This window comes from Sceloporus occidentalis, unplaced genomic scaffold (assembly GCF_023333645.1).
Source record: "Sceloporus occidentalis isolate IW3139 unplaced genomic scaffold, rSceOcc1.0.p SCAF_4, whole genome shotgun sequence".
NCBI lineage: Eukaryota > Metazoa > Chordata > Lepidosauria > Squamata > Phrynosomatidae > Sceloporus > Sceloporus occidentalis.
This window is the reverse complement of record NW_028316984.1, coordinates 118,554,328-118,573,052: the sequence shown is the minus strand read 5'-3', so window position 1 is coordinate 118,573,052 and position 18,725 is coordinate 118,554,328. Positions and strand designations below refer to the sequence as shown.

The 18,725-nt window shown below is 39.4% G+C and overlaps 1 protein-coding gene across 5 annotated transcripts in view; it reads left to right on the top strand.

The window, feature by feature from the left end:
* The window catches only part of NELL1 (neural EGFL like 1), a 630,714-nt gene that overhangs the window by 208,526 nt on the left and 403,463 nt on the right, over window positions 1–18,725 (top strand). For all 5 annotated transcript variants that reach the window (XM_089521361.1, XM_089521359.1, XM_089521360.1 and 2 more), the window contains exons 10-11: window positions 3,267–3,340; window positions 6,900–6,999. In XM_089521361.1, the coding sequence (XP_089377487.1) occupies window positions 3,267–3,340; window positions 6,900–6,999 (174 nt within the window). The remainder of the gene's footprint in view (window positions 1–3,266; window positions 3,341–6,899; window positions 7,000–18,725) is intronic.

The following is an 18,725-nucleotide window of genomic DNA, read 5'->3' as shown; positions in this document are numbered from 1 at the left end:
AACACACTTCCTCAGAGTGTAGTGGAGTCTCCTTCCTTGGAGGTCTTTAAACAGAGGCTGGAAGGTCTTCTGTCACTGATGCTTTGATTGAGAGTTCCTCCATGTCAGGGGCTTGGACTGGATGGCCCTTGTGGTCTCGTCTGACTGTATGATTCTATGATTCTAGGTGATGTCACTGCTGAAGGAAAGATGGCATTCAAATGCAAGTAATAAATGGGGAAAAAAGAGAGATTCATTTGATGTCATATGGATAAAGGTGTCTTGGGTCCAGCTTACCTGAGGGAACTCCAAGAATCTCTTGCAATCTAAGAAAACCAGACTGGTAATGACTTCCCACAGGACGTTTTCTGTTGCCACTCCAAAAATCTGGAATGACCTGCCAGAGGAGATCCGCCATATAACATCTTTGGAGCCCTTTAAGAAGGCAATAAAAACGGATCTCTTCCGGCAGGCCTTCCCAAATTGACCTCTGCAGAATGTTCACTCTCCCATGGCATAGCTGTTCCCACCAGACTGTGATTGCGATTGATTTTATTGGGAGCATTTTATTTGGAATTGCTGTTTTAACTCTGTTTTAGGGTGGGAGGGAGTTTTAGGATGTTTTGCTATGTTTTTACTTGAGGGTTGTTGTGTAGCATTTTTATTGTTCTCTTGTTTGTTGTTACCCGCCTCGATCCAATACAGGGAGAGGCAGGATACAAAATAATAATAATAATAATAATAATAATAATAATAATAATAATGTGACAGATGGGTGGATGGAATTTCTCACACTTTTTTGTGGGGCAGGGCAAAGCTAAAGAGTAGAAACTATGATCAGGTTTGTTGCTCTACAATTGTCCTATATGCAGTGTTTATGCAAAAGATGCTAGCAGTGCATGATGAAGTACTAGTGACATTGGCTTCTTCCCTGTGGCAGAGTGTCTCTCAAGCTATCCATTCATTCTTCCAAATGCTAGACAATTTGTAATTCTAATAGATTGAAACAGAATCTACTGTATATAAAAGAGTGAGAAGCTAAATCTAAAATCTAAAAGGCAACCAATATATGCATTAGAAGAGTATACAAGACATCTAGAAGCCACATATTAAGAAGATTGTGTGGCAAACCCAATATATATAGCCATGGTACTTTAATATAGAAATCCCTGAATATGCTCTAAGGAAAAAAAAATCCTGAAAATACAGTATTACAGTATTTAAAAGCCTAATGATTTCTGCATAGCTTGACACTGCAGTAGAGGAAATGTGCTAAAATAGTTTGAAATATCATACTATGGAGCTCTTTTTCTTATTGTGCTTAAAAGAATGCACAGCTGTCAATAATACAGGTGTGTGAGGAGGCCAGAAATGAGGTTTGTTTCACATTGGGAAACAACATGTGGGAACAACATTTGGTTATTGAAAGCTTATAGTTTAGCTCTACAAATGACACATCTTGGGGGAATTATTCTTTCTGGCTTTAATAATATGTCAAATCACAAAGCATCTTGTTAGGATTGCATCTAGTGAAAGAGGAAAATCCATGACAGTTTTCCCCCTTGTTCAAGCCAAGCGTGTAACTAAGGAGTTGTAAGCATGTAACATTCAAGTTCATGTCACTTCTGGCAATGGAGTGGATATCTCAAGAACCAGTAACCTCAAGGATATTGAGAGTCTTTTTAAGAACTGAGGGTCAATCATTCTGAGCATGGACTTGTGCTGTGCTCACATTGCATTTATATATTTTTGCTCCAGGACCAATGCTAGCCCATCAAAACAGAGATCAGGCAGAAAAACCTCTTTCCTCTTCTTGTTTGGAACGAACTATAAATATGCTGACAAGAGCAGTGTCACCGCAGGCACAACATGATGAAGGAATATCTGTGGGTCACTAACTCTGTATAATGACTTTGGAAATAAATGCAGTCTTTTTGGAAGCCCTTGGGTGAAAGAAAGAATCAAGAGATATGAAATCAGAAGCAATGTGGTCTGGATGGTATAGGGAACTCAGAACTCTTGATGGCAGTTAAATAACGGAGTTCATAGAAATATAGCTAGAACGTTGCATGGAATTATGCCCTTCTTCAATGGCTTTACAACAGTTTTATTTATTTATTTATTTGATTTCTATCCCACCTTTCTCCCTGAAGGGACCCAAGACAACTCACAAATAAAATCTAAAAATATAATCCAATAAAACAATTAAAATATCATCTAAAAACAGTATAAAATTACAGACATGAAAACCCGACTGAAACCATGGTATCCACCCTATATAACAAGCACCTAAACTGAGGCCTTCAGAAATATCTCAATGAACTGGGAAATAAATATTCTATTAACTACATTTTAAAAACAGGTATTTCTGTGTTTGTGAAGATACCTGGCATAGTGCAAGTTGCTATTGTTTGGGCAAAAATATAGTAGGGTTTTGTAAAGGTAAGGACAGGTGTTCTTTTATGTAAAAATTAATAGCAAAATTAATGGAAATTAAGGAGTAAAATATGTGAGGTTTAGATTATTCATTTAATTCATTTAGTTGCCAAAAGGCAACAGTCAGAGGAAATAGATCCATAATAAGCCTTTGTAACAAATCCATAATTCAGGCTACAATTCACTTACCTAGGAATAAGCGTGACTGATATCAACTCCCTGGAGAGAATGAAGCAGTGACTCCAAAGCAGCCTATAGACTATTTTAAAACCAATTCTGACAATCCTCCCTGAAGAGGCCCCAGACTTTGAGATATAGCGACAAGCCTGAGATGGACATCTTGGGTGGGAATAACATAAAATTCCTAATGCTGCTAAACTGCAGCTCCTGGCATTGCTCATTATTGGTTCAGCTGGCTAGGGACGTTGGAGATAACATGACTCCTACCTCTGATCTACTTCTTCAGTACTTCTTGTAAGCTTTACAGACACACTTTAATATAAATGAGCTGTTGCTGATCTACAGAATGTCACTGCCATGAGTAATTCTGTTAATGAATTGAGTTCAATATCTGTTTTGCTTCTGCTATTATTTCAGATCACTAAGTAGGCTAATTTGTCAGGGTGAGTGCTGAAAGGCTTCAAGATAATAGTTTTTGTAATGAATTTACTATTATGGTCAGACTAAATGAGAGCAATTAACACTGACTGCTACTAAATGCAAAATGACTACACCATATTTACAATAATATATCTATATTTACTTAAGTGGTGTTGGTTTTACTGAACAGTATAATTTATATGCACTTACAACTAAATACATCTCTGTATATTTATTTTCAAAAATTCTAGCCAAATGCATCTATGGAGGAAAAGTCTTGGCAGAAGGTCAGAAGATTGTAACAAAGAGCTGTAGAGAATGTCGGGTAAGTTTTAGAACATTTTTTTAAATTAAAAAAACTTCTATGGCTGCAGTCTGTACATAATTACTTGGGCATAAAAACATCAGGACTTTTTTCCAAGTTGACATGATATGTTGCAAATATCTTAATTCTTTCATTACTGAAGGCATATAGAATTTTCATATGTGACAGTAAGTGGCATTTGTCATACTCACATAGGAATCTAGCTTTAGTGGAAGCAATATATATTGCCTAACTAGTACCACAATAGACCGTCTTTTAATTTGGTAAGTAATTTCACCTTCTTACCATCAGATGAGGCATGAGAAATACTTTTAACAAATGATATATTTTTAAGAGTAGAATCAGACATTTTAATATATTCTCAATCACTCATTCACAGAGTGACATTATGCAGAAATTCTACAAAAATGCTAAGGTGGGGTCTGGGAGGACATGCAAGTAAATAATGCCCTCCACATCCCTGCACACCTGTAAGCTTTTTACATCTTTGCATGTTCACTCTTTAGTTTGAAAATGTATCTGGCTAAATGCAGTTTCAGCTTCTATGTTTAGAGGTCTGGATAGAATAGGGTGCATGGCCATGCCCCAGCCCCACATTATCCTTCAGAATGTTCACATTGGGCTCTAGAGTCATACAGAACGTATGTGTGATTGTTTTTCAGATGATGAAGGGGAAATTTGCCTGTTGGAGTTATAGAAATATCATGTAGTTTTATGCCCATATCTGTTGTCAAAAACACACCATAATATTTGTAGTGACCTTTTCTTATCTACAGATATTTGCATGGTGTGTACATGTTTATTGGCCCTTTTACCTACCATGGTTTTGGCAGTCACATGATGACTTTGAGATGTGAATTTGATTAGTTCATAATTCCAGGCTACATTTGAAATCATAAGTCATCATTCTACCACATCTTGGATCATAATCAGATTGCTCTCGAGCAATTTTTTTTCATTACAGTTTCAGAACACCTGTGTCCGTGAAGATGTCATTAAGAGCATAGCAGTGTTTCTAAGTCTGGAACTGGGGTCAGATAAATTAAACTAATTTTTCCTGTCTTTGAGGAAATACCTCAAAGTACAGAGGCCTGGTGGTTCAGTGGTTAAATGCTGATACTGCAGCCACAACATTGTAAGTTTGATCCTAGAGGAAAGCTCCAAGATATACTCAGCCTTCCATCCTTTCGTAGGTCAGGAAAATGAGTAGCCAGCTTGTTGGAAACAATTGGCTTACATATTATAAATTGCTTAGGGAGTGGTAGTTCACTGATAAGCTGTATAGAAATGTACTAGCTATTGCTATTGCTACCTTTGTTTAATCTGTAACTGAGCCCATCATGGTGTTTCAACTTTCCAGGCCATGTTAAGTTCATAATTTACATGAGTAAAAAAATAGATCAATTTGTGTTTTTAGATAGGCCACCAGTTCCCAGTCTTTGTCTTCCACATGATTTGGACTTCAGTTCCCATAATTCCTGTATGTTCACCCAATTGGCTAGTGCTTCTGGGAGATGAAGCCTGAAACAAATGGAGGACCAAAGGTTGAGAATCACTGAGATAGGCCAATTTGCTACTATAAACTCAGTTAAAAAAACATCACAAAGGCATGCGGTGTGGTATGGGAGGAGGTTAATGGGAAGCTGATACCATGAGTTACCACACCAGGTGATGCCAAACTTAGTGATGCCACTATTATTAGTGCTATTATAAAACATTGTGTGAGCAAAACATGGAGGCAATGAGCTTTTAGACTGTGCACAAAAACTTATTATTCTGTGCCACATGGTTGGCATAAGATGCAATTTTGAATGTGCTCAGACAGCATATCATGTAAGGATCAGGCTGACCATCAAAACATTGATTGTATTGCATTACATCTTATGTTGATTGCACTGCATTATATCTAAGCATCTTATGCACTCTTTGTAGTCAGGAGTACTCTATAGTTCTTAAAATGTCTTATTCCCATGGGCCCTCAAATGAGAGTGGCTTAGCCCCCTAAGACTAAACTTAGGGGTGAGATTGAAACCCTATAAGCTGATCTGAAAAAATTGGACTACCAAGATGCCTGTTTAGTTGAACTTTCTCAGGAAGTATCATACAGAAGTTTACTAAGTGACCAAACGTTTAGAAATATTTAGATAACCATTGTTATTGAGCCCTCTCAGGAAATAACCAAGACTTCCTGAAATCTAGGCTGTACACATTTAATTGGGAGTAAGCTACACTGAATACATAGAGGGCATGTCTAAGTAAACATTCTGCTTGTAAGAAACTTGATATTTAATGAATGAATGATAGTTTTTTTAAAAAAATTATTTATAATGGATGGAAAAAGTAATTTGCTCTCTGTCTGCAACCACCATTAGTATGCTACGTTGATATGACTCTTGGCCACAGGGAAATCATTGCCCACTGTCCCTCTGCTGGTTTCCTTTCTCTTCCTCTAATACTCATTTCTGATAAAGATGCAATCCAAGTTGCCATATTATGATTTTACAACACATATGAGAACATTGTATCCAAAGCTTTGATGGTGGTGGTCATAAAGCAAAGCAGTATATGGAAATGGTTCTCTCTGGAATAGAAATTTTGTCATAATTGGAGCAGGTAGAAATGGTAACTCGGAAGACTTGGGATGGCCTGCTTTTTCCTTATGTTTTAAGATTTATTTATTTATTTATTTATTAAAATCCTGACATGTGATTTGACTACATCTGTATTCCAAAACCAAAAGAAACCTAGTCTTAAATTAGCAAGGTTTAAGCATATGTGACAGTCATTTGCATTGTAGAACACTGTGTATTGGTTCACCGTGGAATAGAGTCTGGGTGCATTCCTACAGCCTGTTGTTTTTCTGTATGCCTATTTTTACCTCTATAGGTTAAATCCCTCTTATCCAGAATACTACAATACTCCAAAATCCCAAAATGTCCACATGCGTGGCTGAGATAATGACACCTTTGCTTTCTGATGGCTCATCATACATAAATGTTGTTTCATGTAAAAAATTATTTAAAATATTATAAATAGAAATATGTTCAGTCTGTGAGTATATAGTATATACAAAATATAAATGACTTTCAAGTTTAGACTTGGATCCCATTTCTAAGATATCTCATTATGTATATGCAAATATTCCAATATCCATAGAAATCTGAAACCCAAAGAAATTCTGGTCCCAAGTGTTTTGGATAAAGGAAACCCAAAATGTAGTCTGTTTGTGATGTTTGGATCAAATAAAGTAATACACCACCACCATCATCACCATCAAGAAACAGAAGAGAAAAGAAAAGCAATGATTGGAAGACCTTGATTCTAGCACATGGTTCAACAAATTGCAGAAAGTACTATGTAAACAGTTTTGAATTTAAAATACTCTACATTTTATTTCAAATTGTAGAAGTAAAATTCTTTAAGTCAGTATTTGATGTCATGTATCTATCTTTCTGCCTGCAGTTGTCAGAAATTGTTGCTGTAAACTTGAAAACAATATGATTCCCCTGTCACTTTCAATTTCATCAGTGTCACACTCTAAAACATTATTTATTTCCAGAATGGGATATTAGTAAAAGTATCAGAGACTTGTCCTCTATTGAACTGCTCGGAAAAAGATTACATCCTCCCAGAGAATCAGTGCTGCAGTGTTTGTAAAGGTAAGTAGGAGAGTAGTAGTTTTTCTCACACATTAATGTGGCTAGATTTGGATCTATAAGATGTTGGTTTGGATTTTATGTCTAACTGGAATTTGTCACCTAGTTTATATTGTCACCTATCATCTGAGTCAAAACCAGATCCACTGTTACAGAGTTATCATTTGATTTAGGATAAGGAATGACATTAATATCTTGCAGTTTATTTTATTTATTGAAAGAGGTATGAATTTTCTTTAAAAATAACAACACAGAAATATGGATCCCCCACCTGAACTCTAGTGGTTTACTGATAGCAGCTTTAAATTAACATAAAACAATCATAGTGTAAATGTGGCATAAAACACAAACTATAAAGAAATCATTTTTAAATGAAGATGACCAAATTCTAGAGCAGTGAAGGCGAAGCTTTTAGAGACCAAGTGCCCAAACTCAGTGGAGTTCCTGCATTGGGTGTCACCTGGTGCTGGGGGCAGGACTTCCATTTTCCAGGGGCAGGACTTCTGGGAGTTGGACTTCTGGGGGAAAACCCAAGGCACACACTCTCAGCCTCGGGCTACTAATAGCAAAACCCCCTCTGATGAAACTTGCCAAGAAAACTCCATGATAGTTTCACCTTAGGGTCACCATAAGTTGGAAATGACTTGAAGGCACAACACACACTTCAGGCTCTCTCAGCTTCAAAGGAAGGCAAAGGCAAACCCCCTGAGGATACATGTCATGGGAAAGAAAACCCATGGGTCAACATAAGCCGTAAATGACTAGAAGGTATGCAACACATGCACGTGCACGATGGTTTAGGCACTGGACTAGAGAAACAAGTCATGCCAGACAAATCTGATCTCTTTTTTTGATAAAATTATCAGCTTGGTAGATGAAGGGAATGCTGTGGATATAGTATATCTTGATTTCAGTAAGGCCTTTGAAAATGTTCCCCATAACATTCTTGCAAACAAGCTGGTAAAATGTGGGCTAAACAAGGCAACTGTTACATGGATTTGTAATTGGTTGTCCAGCCAAACCCAAAGGTTCCATTTTATCTTGAAGAGAAGTGACCAGTGGGGTCCCACAGGGCTCTGTCCTGGGCCCAGTGCTATTCAACATTTTTATCAATGACTTAGATGACAGAATTAGGGTCATAGTTATCAAATTTGCAGATGACATCAAATTAGGAGTAGTAGCTACACCCCATAGGACAGGATCAAAATTCAAGATGACCAGAATAAATTGAGACCCCTCAAACCCCTGGGCCATCACCACCACCACCCTTGAGCAGGAGAGATGTTGGTAAGAGGGTGGTGACACCCAGCTCCACAGTGAAAAACCAGGGACTCCGTTCATGTCTGGCTTGGAGATTGGGGCCAGCCAGCCTTGGGCCGCTGCTCCCTTTCACCATTGTCCCAGCAAACCCCACTTGGCAGGTGCCGGGATCAATGGAGATCAGGACGGCTGGATGCCTCTTTCCCAGGACAGAAGTGTGATGCTGAGGATCATTTCTGTGATTATGTCCTCGTGCCCCCCACCTAAATTCACAGTGGCTCCTTACAAAGGGAGATGAGACTCACTTGGGCCAAGTGCTGGGGACCTGGGGCCACTGCTTGGCAGGATTTGAAAGCATGAATACAGGTGACACCTCCCAACATCCTTGGTGCCCATTGGTTGCCACTCAGCCTGTCTCCTCCTTCAATCTACATCATGACTGGGCAGTTTGAATCTGGCCATGCAGTCAAGCTCCTAAGAGATGGAGGGTAACGGTGGTGGCTACCAAGGCCTCCTCAGTCAGTTCCTCAAGCACCCCTAGAAGAAACGTCCTTCTCTTCCTCCACCTTTCCCACAGATTGCCCCGCTTGTGAACCTCCTGCCCCTTTTCCAGCTCCAGGTGATGGCAGTGCCCTGCACTCTCCTTCTGGTCTGGCCTCTCTCCCTTCAGCCAGTCACAGGGGAGCGAGCATTCTGGCTGACAAAGTCAATTGGTTCTGCTCCCTCCCAGGCTTGTCGCTGTTTTCCTCCTCTTCCTTGGCAGAGGAAAACAAAGGAAGAGAAGAAAACGGTTGCCGTTTTCTCCCACCCACCCCCATCCAAGTCCCCATCCAGCCTGGAAATCTGCCCCAGGGGGATGCCTGTCTACCTCCACTACAAGGGCTGAGCTTGGGAGGGGAAGTGATTCTGGATGATGGCAGACCTGTACAGACAGCAATTGTGGCAGCAGTGAAAGAATTCTCCAGGCGGGAAAAGGAGGAAGAAGGCTCAGCTGCCTCCAGCTCCCCAACCTGGGCCTCCCTTGCGCATGCCCTCCAAAATGGCTTGGCCTGCCAGAGTGGGCATGCAAGCCACAGGTTTACTACCACAGTTCTAGCTGAACCATATTTTAGCCAAATGCAGACTGGAACAAATAGCTATAAAGGGAATAAAATGTCTGGAAGGAAAGCTACAGACAGTAAGTGAAGCATAAAACTGTTTCAAAATTTTATAATTTGATTCTTAATTGGGAAATTGAAGAAGAAACAGTAAAAGATTATATGATTAAGTGGGCTAAAGATTTGAACCAAACAATTGAAATGAGACAATGGGAAAAAACCTGGAAAATTAGAATTAAATACACAAGTAGTGTAGAAATGAGAGAGAATTTATATAAATCTATATATAGGTGGTACCTTACACCATATAGAATCTCTAAAATGTTTAAAAATGTGAATGGAAATTGTTGGAAGTGTGGGGAGAAATTGGGAACATATTTGCATGTTTGGTGGAATTGTGAGGTGGCAAATAAATTCTGGAAAACTATACACAAATAAATGAAAAAGATGTTTCATATAAAAGAGTGTGTGAGCCCTAAAATGTATTTATTAAATATTGTTGAAGATGAAGATTTAGAGAAAAAAGGAGGTAAAGTGATATTCTTTGCAATAATAGCCACCAGAATGATCTATGCGAAAAATTGGTAAAAGAAAGAGGCCCCACTAATAGAAGATTGAAAACTTAAATTGTACGATATATTTGTTATGGAAAAACTATCATGTATTATGAAAAATCAATCTTTACAAAGGTTTTACAAAGAATGGGATCCGTGGCTTGAATATGTAAAATCAGAAGGAGTTAAGAGTCGCTGGATAGCTTTAACAAATTAGATAGCTGAGAGGATAATAGAAAATAAGAAGATAAGAAAAGAAAGAATAGGTGAAATATTAAGATAGTAACTCCGCTGGAAGAGTCAAGGTTTATATCGAAGTAATTTTTGGTGAATAAGATATATGATGTTTTTCAGGTTATTTGATTTCTTTTAGGATGAATTATAGATAGAATTGATAAGAAAGAAATTATTGGATGAGACACAGACATAATGACGTAAACTTGACACATGAAGGGAGGGTTAAAAGAGGACACTCTAGATAATAGTGAAAGATATTTAAAAGAGATAGTAATTAAGGTAAAATGCATTAACGCGTTCATAGCCACAGCTAGGAAGTAAGCTTTGTTTTTGTTTTTGTTTGTTTTGTTTTTTGTTTGTTTAGTTTTATTTTGTTTTGTTTTTTGTTTGTTTTTTATATGTTTGTATATGTCAATTGTAAATGTCTTTTTGTCTATGTATGTTTTTAATTTTGAGTTTTATACAATAAAATTTACTAAAAAAAGAAAAAAAAGAAAAAAAAGAAAGAAATCCATAGACACACCTTGACAATTTTAACAGGAAAGAAGAAACAAAGTTTGGCTACCAATCCTGAAAAACACCAAAATCAAGACCCAGAAAATGCAAATGAAAACCCACCCATGGTGAGGGGTGTTCCCCAGCAGGCAATGGATCTTTAATTAAATGGACACCCTAAGCCTTGCCATTCAACAACAGAACAATACACAGATTAACATGCAAATTACCTCCTCTCAACCAGCAGTATATATAAAACCCACTCTCTTCCGTGCCAGCATTCTGTGAAGATGCCAGCCACAGTTGCTGACGAAACTTCAGGAATAAACTTTGCTAGAACACGACCTCATAGCCCAAAAAACCTACAAAAAATATGGATGTTGGACGTTTCAACTTCGACTTTCTTTTCAGTGTGTTTCTACTGTCACCCAGTAGCTTTCTATTCCCAATTATCCCTTAAAAGCAGAGATGCTCTGTTCTCCTTCACAGTTAGGTAGGCACATAAACAATGGTGTATAATGATCATGAGCAAGCAAATTCACAGGTAATGATGGCTGCAGTTAAAGAATTCTTTTAGTTTAAAATGTAATCATCAAAACACTACTGAGTAGCGGAACAATTTCTTGATTGCAGCTTAATCATATTTTTTTTTTGTAATTTGTCATCCATAGTTAAATTAATGGCCATATTATGGATGATGATTATGTTACTGGGAGAGACAGATGTGATTGTTCATTTTCTTTTGCTGGGTGTCCAAATGTTCATAAAACCATTTTATAGGGCTGCTATTAGGTTTCTTGAACACATTGCCAGTGCTGGCATACAGAAGTTAATGAATAAGTTTTTTACATGAGGAAGAATGAGTAAACTGTATTTGTAAAGTATTCCTGAATAATACATTTTTTACTCATTGTATACTGAATTAAGTTGTCTGGTTAAAAATTCAATTTCACTAAGGTGAAATTCATGTGTTTACAGGGCAGTCTTATACAAATCTTAGTTAGAGGTATACTATATTCATTTCAGTAACACTCCCGATTAAGTAGATGTAGAATTATAACCTTACTTACTCACCTGCAATTCACTCCATTTAATTTCATGGAACTTTTACATAGGCATTCAAATAATTGTGTATGAATCTTGTGGGAAGGGAAGAGCACTGTAGTAGTGTCACGTTAAAAATGCAGTTCTGCTAACTATTACATTTACTACTTATGTAAAAGAAGTTTCTGATTTAATTTACTGACATCTTCAGGAGGCACTTCAATTAGCATATTTCTCATTTGTTCTTACGTAGCCCCAAGATGGACTTCAGACTTTTCGGAAAGAAATGTAAGGAGTTCTGTTTATTCAGATGTAAAATCAAACATTTTTCATGCATTGCAGTGGGACTTTGAATTATTTCTAGAATTTATTTTTATTAAGTCCCACCTAGATGTTGAGAAGTATGAAAGCACAGTTGGCCCTCCATTTTCATGGGGATCTGTGTCAGACACACCCCCCCTGCGAAAATGGAGGCTCGCGCTTATTCAAGCCCCATAGGTTGCCCCTCCATGCATATTCAGGAATGCAGATCTCAGATACGTGAGTTAGGGGGGGTGACTGTAATAGGTCTGGTGCATGAAAAATGAATATATATATATTAGTAAACAAGGACTTGATCTTTACAAAGGTTTTTCCTCCCTAACCATTTTGTACCTTGGAACAGTGCTTGAGCAGAAAATGATGTGTGTTGTATCACTTTTGAATTGTGTAAATACATAAATAGAGCATATTCCTCAGAAAATATATTGAATATAGGATCCACTTCTTAGCTCACATGTCCAATGGGCCCTATGCATCCGTGTTAAAATCTGCAGATGCTCAAGTCCCATTGGTGGTCAATGGCACTTTGCTACACCTGCTGCCTCCTCCCCTGTCTCTCCTCACCACCCACCCCACACAAAACCCATCAGAGTTGCTGCATCGTCCAGCCTGGCCCCATCCCCCATGAAGCAGAGCCCTATCAGCTCATTGCCAGCCACCTTCTCCATGATCAGGGAGGTAATGGCCCTGAGGGCCAGGAGGCCCCAGGCCACAAGGTGAAAGTAGTCACTCTGGGCCTCAATGGCCTCATGGCCCTACTTCCTTCCTTCCGGCCGCCAGGAACCAGGCCAGTGTCAGCACCGTCCTTTCTCTTCTTCCTCCTGGCGAAGGAGGTTCCAGCTGGGAGGAAGAGGAAGATGGAGGAAGGGGGGAGGGGAGGACAAAGAAAGAAGGCGATAGAGAAAGAGGAGGATGGAGGTACAGACGGGGAGGGTGAGGAGGCAGCCTCTTAACACCCATTGCAGTGCATGGTGAGGCCTGAAGGGCAGGAGGTGGAGCAGGGGAGCTTCAGCGGGGCCAGAGCCAAAATGGACCACAAGGTTATCCAACTGGGCCCCAGAGCACTCTCCCCCCAGGAATGCAATCCGGAGCATTGCCCTCAGACCTTCCTTCCATCCAGGTCTTCCTTCCAGCCAAGGGATGCCCAAGCCTCGTGGTTCCTGCCGCTCCCATCAGGCCTGGACAAGCCCCTCCAACTGCCCCAGTGGTCATGCACTCATCCAGGCCTGACGAGGGTGACAGGAACTGTGAGGCTTGGGCATCTTTAAGTTGGAAGGAAGACTTGGATGGAAGGAAGGTCCGAGCGCGGTGCTCCAGAGTGCCCATTCCTGGGGGTGCTCTGGGGCTCAGCTCGATGACCTTGCAGCCCGTTTCAGCTCCAGGCCCACTGAGACTCTACTGCTATGCTTCCTGCTCTCCAGGCCTCGCCATGCCCCCGACTGACAGAAGGAGAAAGAGTTGGAGAAAGAGGAAAGGAAGGCAAGGTAGGCTTCGGATGGCTGGGGAGGTAAAGTCCCATTGTTGCCATTGGTCACGCAGCCATGTGGCCACGCCACCATTGAGGTCAATGGGACTTCAGCATACGTGGGTTTTGCAATATGCTGGGGGATCCAGAACGTATCCCCCATGTATACTGAGGGCCCAGTGTACTTTAGCTGAAGGCCCCTTTCTGCCCCCTTTTCACTCACTGCCCCCTGCCCCCTCCTTTCCCTTCCTACTCCCAGGTCACTTCCTTTTCCCTCACTGATCACCTCTGGGGTAGGGCATAGTTCCCATTTTATAGATCACTGATCAATAGAAATGAATACCTTTTCTAAGACGTCCTGATTTTTGTAATCACTTGTATTTGTTTCAGAAAGAAAACTGTTGCATCTTTTAAAGTTAGCTTAAATCTTTTTCACAATACATGTCTACTTAGAAATAATTTCCTTTGAATTTGGTGATATTTCTTCCCAGATTAGCAAGTGTAGGATTGCATCCTGAATCTGCTGCTGTACTGAGTCCATGTCTATATTGGGAATATTTTATTGTTGCTTTTCATTTGTTTTGAGAGGTTTATTACCTTAATATTTGATTCAGCATAATAGTTGAGTCAGCATAATGGTTTCCTCAAATTCCTATATGTTTAGCAAAACAGTTTTGAACTTCACTCAGGTTGAAAAGTTGAAGAAGGTATCTCTTTTGAACACTTTAGTAGTAAATGTTGCATAGCATTACTTTTCGTGCTGTCTGATCTGTCTGACTGACAGTTACCCTCCCCCCCCAACCCAGTGTATCAGGGACCAAGACTATATTTGTGTCCATTGGGTATAATTGTTTCTTTGTGTCCTGGAAACTTTCCAGGGACCAGCAGTGGTTCATAGACCCTCACTGATTTGTTTCCTTCTGTCTGAGGAAGGGGTAGGCAATCTGTGGTGTTCCTGATAGGGCTGGACTACTAATTTCATTGGCTATCATCCTTGCCCATCCAGGTCTCAGGCTTATTTCACACAAAGAAGCTACCTACAGAAATTTTTCCATTAAAAAATATCCTGTTTGTTGCCAGGAATGGAATCATAACGAATGTTACATGCTAGCCAGAAGTATACCTAATATATTGTACTGTGATTATGATGCCAATGCTTGAAGTTGTAGTGATCAAGCAAACTACTGTGTCATGCTTTATGGAGGATGGGATCTCTAATGACAATATATCCAGTCTGGGTTTTACTCTGAACTGTAAAGGAGATATTGATAGTATGTAACACATTTTTGGGAGAGGATTTAGCAAGCTAGATAGCGCTTTTAAAGTGAAGACTAAAATATGACCTCCAGACATTACACCCACCAACTTCCACTGATAATGGGTCATTATCATTATCAGGTCATACATACAGGTAATACATACATTTCTTCTCTCATCTGAATATTTCAAATGTCAATGAAGTCATATGTTAATAGAATAATAATAATAATAATAATAATAATAGCCCACCTCTCCCTAAAGGATCAAAGGTGGGTAATAGTCAAACTGTGAAGTCGAAGGCTTTCATGGCCGGCATCCATAGTTTTTTGTGGCTTTTTCGGGCTATGTGGCCATGTTCTAGTTTATTCCTGATGTTTTGCCGGCATCTGTGGCTGGCATCTTACCAAGTACTATTATCTTTTCTAGCAAGCCATGTCTTCTTGTGCTATGGCCAAAGTATGGCAGTCTCAGTCTCAAGGAGAACTATTTGGAGGAACACATTTGGAAAGACATGGATGTAGCCAATTGCATTATTCTTCACCAAATTGAAATGGTCTTGTCTACCTATTCCCTGAAGCGTGGAATTTGATTACTGTTATAATTAGCTTAAAATGATAAATGGACTGTTGCGCAGTCAAATAACTTAAAGCAAAACTTAATCTAGTGGAAGCTGTTGTAATAAAGGCATAAGGATGCCCCAATCAAAGGAAAACCAAGTGTAGAAAAAATACACTACTAACCTTGATGAAATTAGCAAAGTATTCAGCTGTGATGAGTGAAGAAGAAATAGAGGTTACCCTGTCTGTCAAGAAATTTAGCATACATCCCACCCCCATGGAACACTGTAATTGTATTTCAGATGTTTTGAACTGTGTTGTAAAGTTATTTCACACATTTATGACCCTCTATCTGGGGGAAAATTGTTCTGGACATCTGTGCTGAATTGTTTGTTATTATAGTTCATGATCATTAGCCCTGCCATCAGTGATGGCCTGACATTAGATGTAAAGTAGTGATGTAAAGATTTTAAGCTATTCTACAGAAATCTTGCATTGTTATTTGCCTAAATTTATATTGAACAAATCGGTCTATTCAAAATTGAACATATTAAATTTTTCAGTCAATATGATGCAATATAGCTAAAGTAACAAGGGCAAAAAATGTAGAGGAGAGGAATCTGGCAGCCATTTAAGCCTAACTGATCTAAGGATGGAAGGAGGCAGAATAGAGTAAGTAAGAGGAGTATGAGTATTTCATCATCTTTTGCCAGGAGAGGAAGCCCCAAGAAGATCTACTCAGAAGAATCAATGAAGGGCAAGCACCTTTTTTCATCCAGCTACTAAGGCTGCTGCTATCAGGGCCTGGTTATGCTCTATCTGGAGAACTGTCAGGGAAAGATCCATCTGTCCTATCTCCTTGCAGACTCAGGCCCATCATTAGCATTACTCACCAGGTTGTGTCGGCTTGTTCTGTCTTCACCAGCTGGGGAATTTGGGAGCTGGCAGATAAAAACAGGAGTACAGGAGGGGCAGGCCCATCACTAGTGGCACAAAGAAAAGAACCTGTTCTGCTGTTGCTCTGTAGGAATAGAAACCACACCTGACGACAGATAAAAGCCTTGTATGAGAAACAACAGGTCATTGCTGTGGGTAGGGAAATGTGCTGCCAAGAAAGGGAGGTAGGTAATAGTACTCCCATCCATATTATATAGGTTAGAGGGAGATGTGGAAATGGGAGACAGCTGCACTATCTTGGGGGCAGAATTTACAATATGGTGTTAGGAGATTATTGCACCCAAAAATCCTGCTGGGATAGATGCAGGATTGAAATGTCAAAACCAGGTATTATTTATTTATTTATTATTGTATTTATTTGTATCCCACTCTTTTCCCAGGACTGGGACTCATTATGTGTTATTGCACATAGCCATGGCCTGGCAAGTGCAGTCCATATGCAGCTTGGTCTCCAGCCGCATTTATCGAGCTGTTTTCAAAAATGGGAGCTTGCCGTTCTTAAAAAGTGGCTGGATAAGTACAGCTGAAGTCCGGGCTGAATATGGGTTGCACTTGCTTGGCCATGGCTGCATGCAATAACACCCAGCTTTGATTTTTCAGCCCCGCATCAATCCCAGAAGGATTTCCAGGTGTGATAATCTCCCTAGTCACATCCCATCCCAAATAATCTGGATAGCCATGGTAGAAGCCCCACTGGGTTGAAAATGCTGCTGTTTCGTGCCAGTTTGGGGAATAGTAAGATAGATGACATCCAGGACTTGATCTTGGATGAACATGCTAACCTGGCCTGTATTACAGAAACCTGGTTGGAGAAGGCTGAGGGAGGGGGGTTAATCTCTCAGTTTTGCCCACCAGGATTCTCTGGAGGAGTGGACAGGTGGAGTAGCAGTGGTCTGTTGGGATAATATCCCCCTGAACTGGCACCCTGTCTCTTAATCTGCAGGTTTTGAGTGGGTTTATTTAAAGGTGGGTAGGCAGGACCGATTAGGGATTCTCTTGGTGTACCACTCACCCTGCTGCTCAACAGGCTTTCTTCCTGAGATTGCCATTGTCAGGAACAGATAATTTCTTGGTCATGTATGATCATATAATAGATAAAGCAAGTTTAGACTTGCTGGGACTTTGCAGGGATGGGGGTGCCATTAAGATGGTCTGCCCCAGGAGGCTTATGGATCCTGATGGTTCCATATTGATAAAACTCTGGAAGAAGCAGAAAGATATTAAGAATGACATAGTATATACTTACTGTACCTGATATTGTTTGATGTTGGGATGTTTGAATATATATCCAATTGAATGTTTTTTGCTCAATGTGCTAAGTGAGGAGGATATTTCTATTTATGTTTCAATGAAAAATTTTGAATGAATTTTTTTTTAAAAAATGATCTATTTTACTGTGAGATTTCATGTATATCAATCCACTTTTTCAGATGTCCTGACATAGTGATATTAAGCTATAGGTCTAATACTTACAGGGTTGCAGGAGTATGATAAACATAATAGGATAGAAAAAGAATGTAGGAAATTTTGGCCTGGAAATAAAGAAATTAAGCAGGAGGGTGACTGACTGAATTTTGCAAGGCCAACAGTTTGTTCATCAAAAACACATTCTTCAAACAGCCAAAGAACTGACTGTATGTGTGGACAGCACCTGATGGTCAGTATAGAAATCAAATAGACTACATCACTGAAAGCAGAAGATGGAGAAGCTCCATTTTCTCTGCAAAAACAAGACTAGGAGAAAATTGTGCAACAGAAAATGAACTTCTTACACACACACACACACACACACACACACTGAATAAAGCTAAAGAATGACACTAAATCAACCATTGTGCAAAAATTCAATTTGAAGAACATCCCCATAGAATTCAAAGATAATGTAAAAATTAATTTGCACCATTAAGCTTAATTGACCCAGAGCCAGAAGAACTCTGGGCTGAAGCCAGGGGCATTTTCAGTGAAGAATGCAAAAAGAAACTAACCACAGCCAAAAAGAAAGAGAGCCTCACTGGACTACAGATGAAATTCTTCAAGCAGTCAAGGGCAGACAAGAAGCAAAAGGTGTCAGAAATAGGGTCAGAATCATGATTGTAACTGATGAGTTACTTGTGTGCAAGGACTGTTTGACCATTTGTGAACAACAACAGAGAGAACTACTATAATAATCCATAAAATAGATGACAGTGAAATAGATGAAAACATAAAAGGAGGAATAAGAGACTTCTTCCACAGAATCAGAGAAATCCAAGGGAAATATAAACCTAAAGTAGAAATGCTATACAAGCAAGGGAGCACATTACATCACTAAATAAATAAATAAATGAAACAATACTGAAGAAGTATTTAAATGGGATGAAAGGATGACAGATTTGAACCTACAATTTTAGAACATGAAGTGGAAACTGCACTCAGGAGACCAGAGTTAAATCTATCACTAGGAACAAATGTTGCACCAACAGAACTGTTTCAAGCTAGGGAG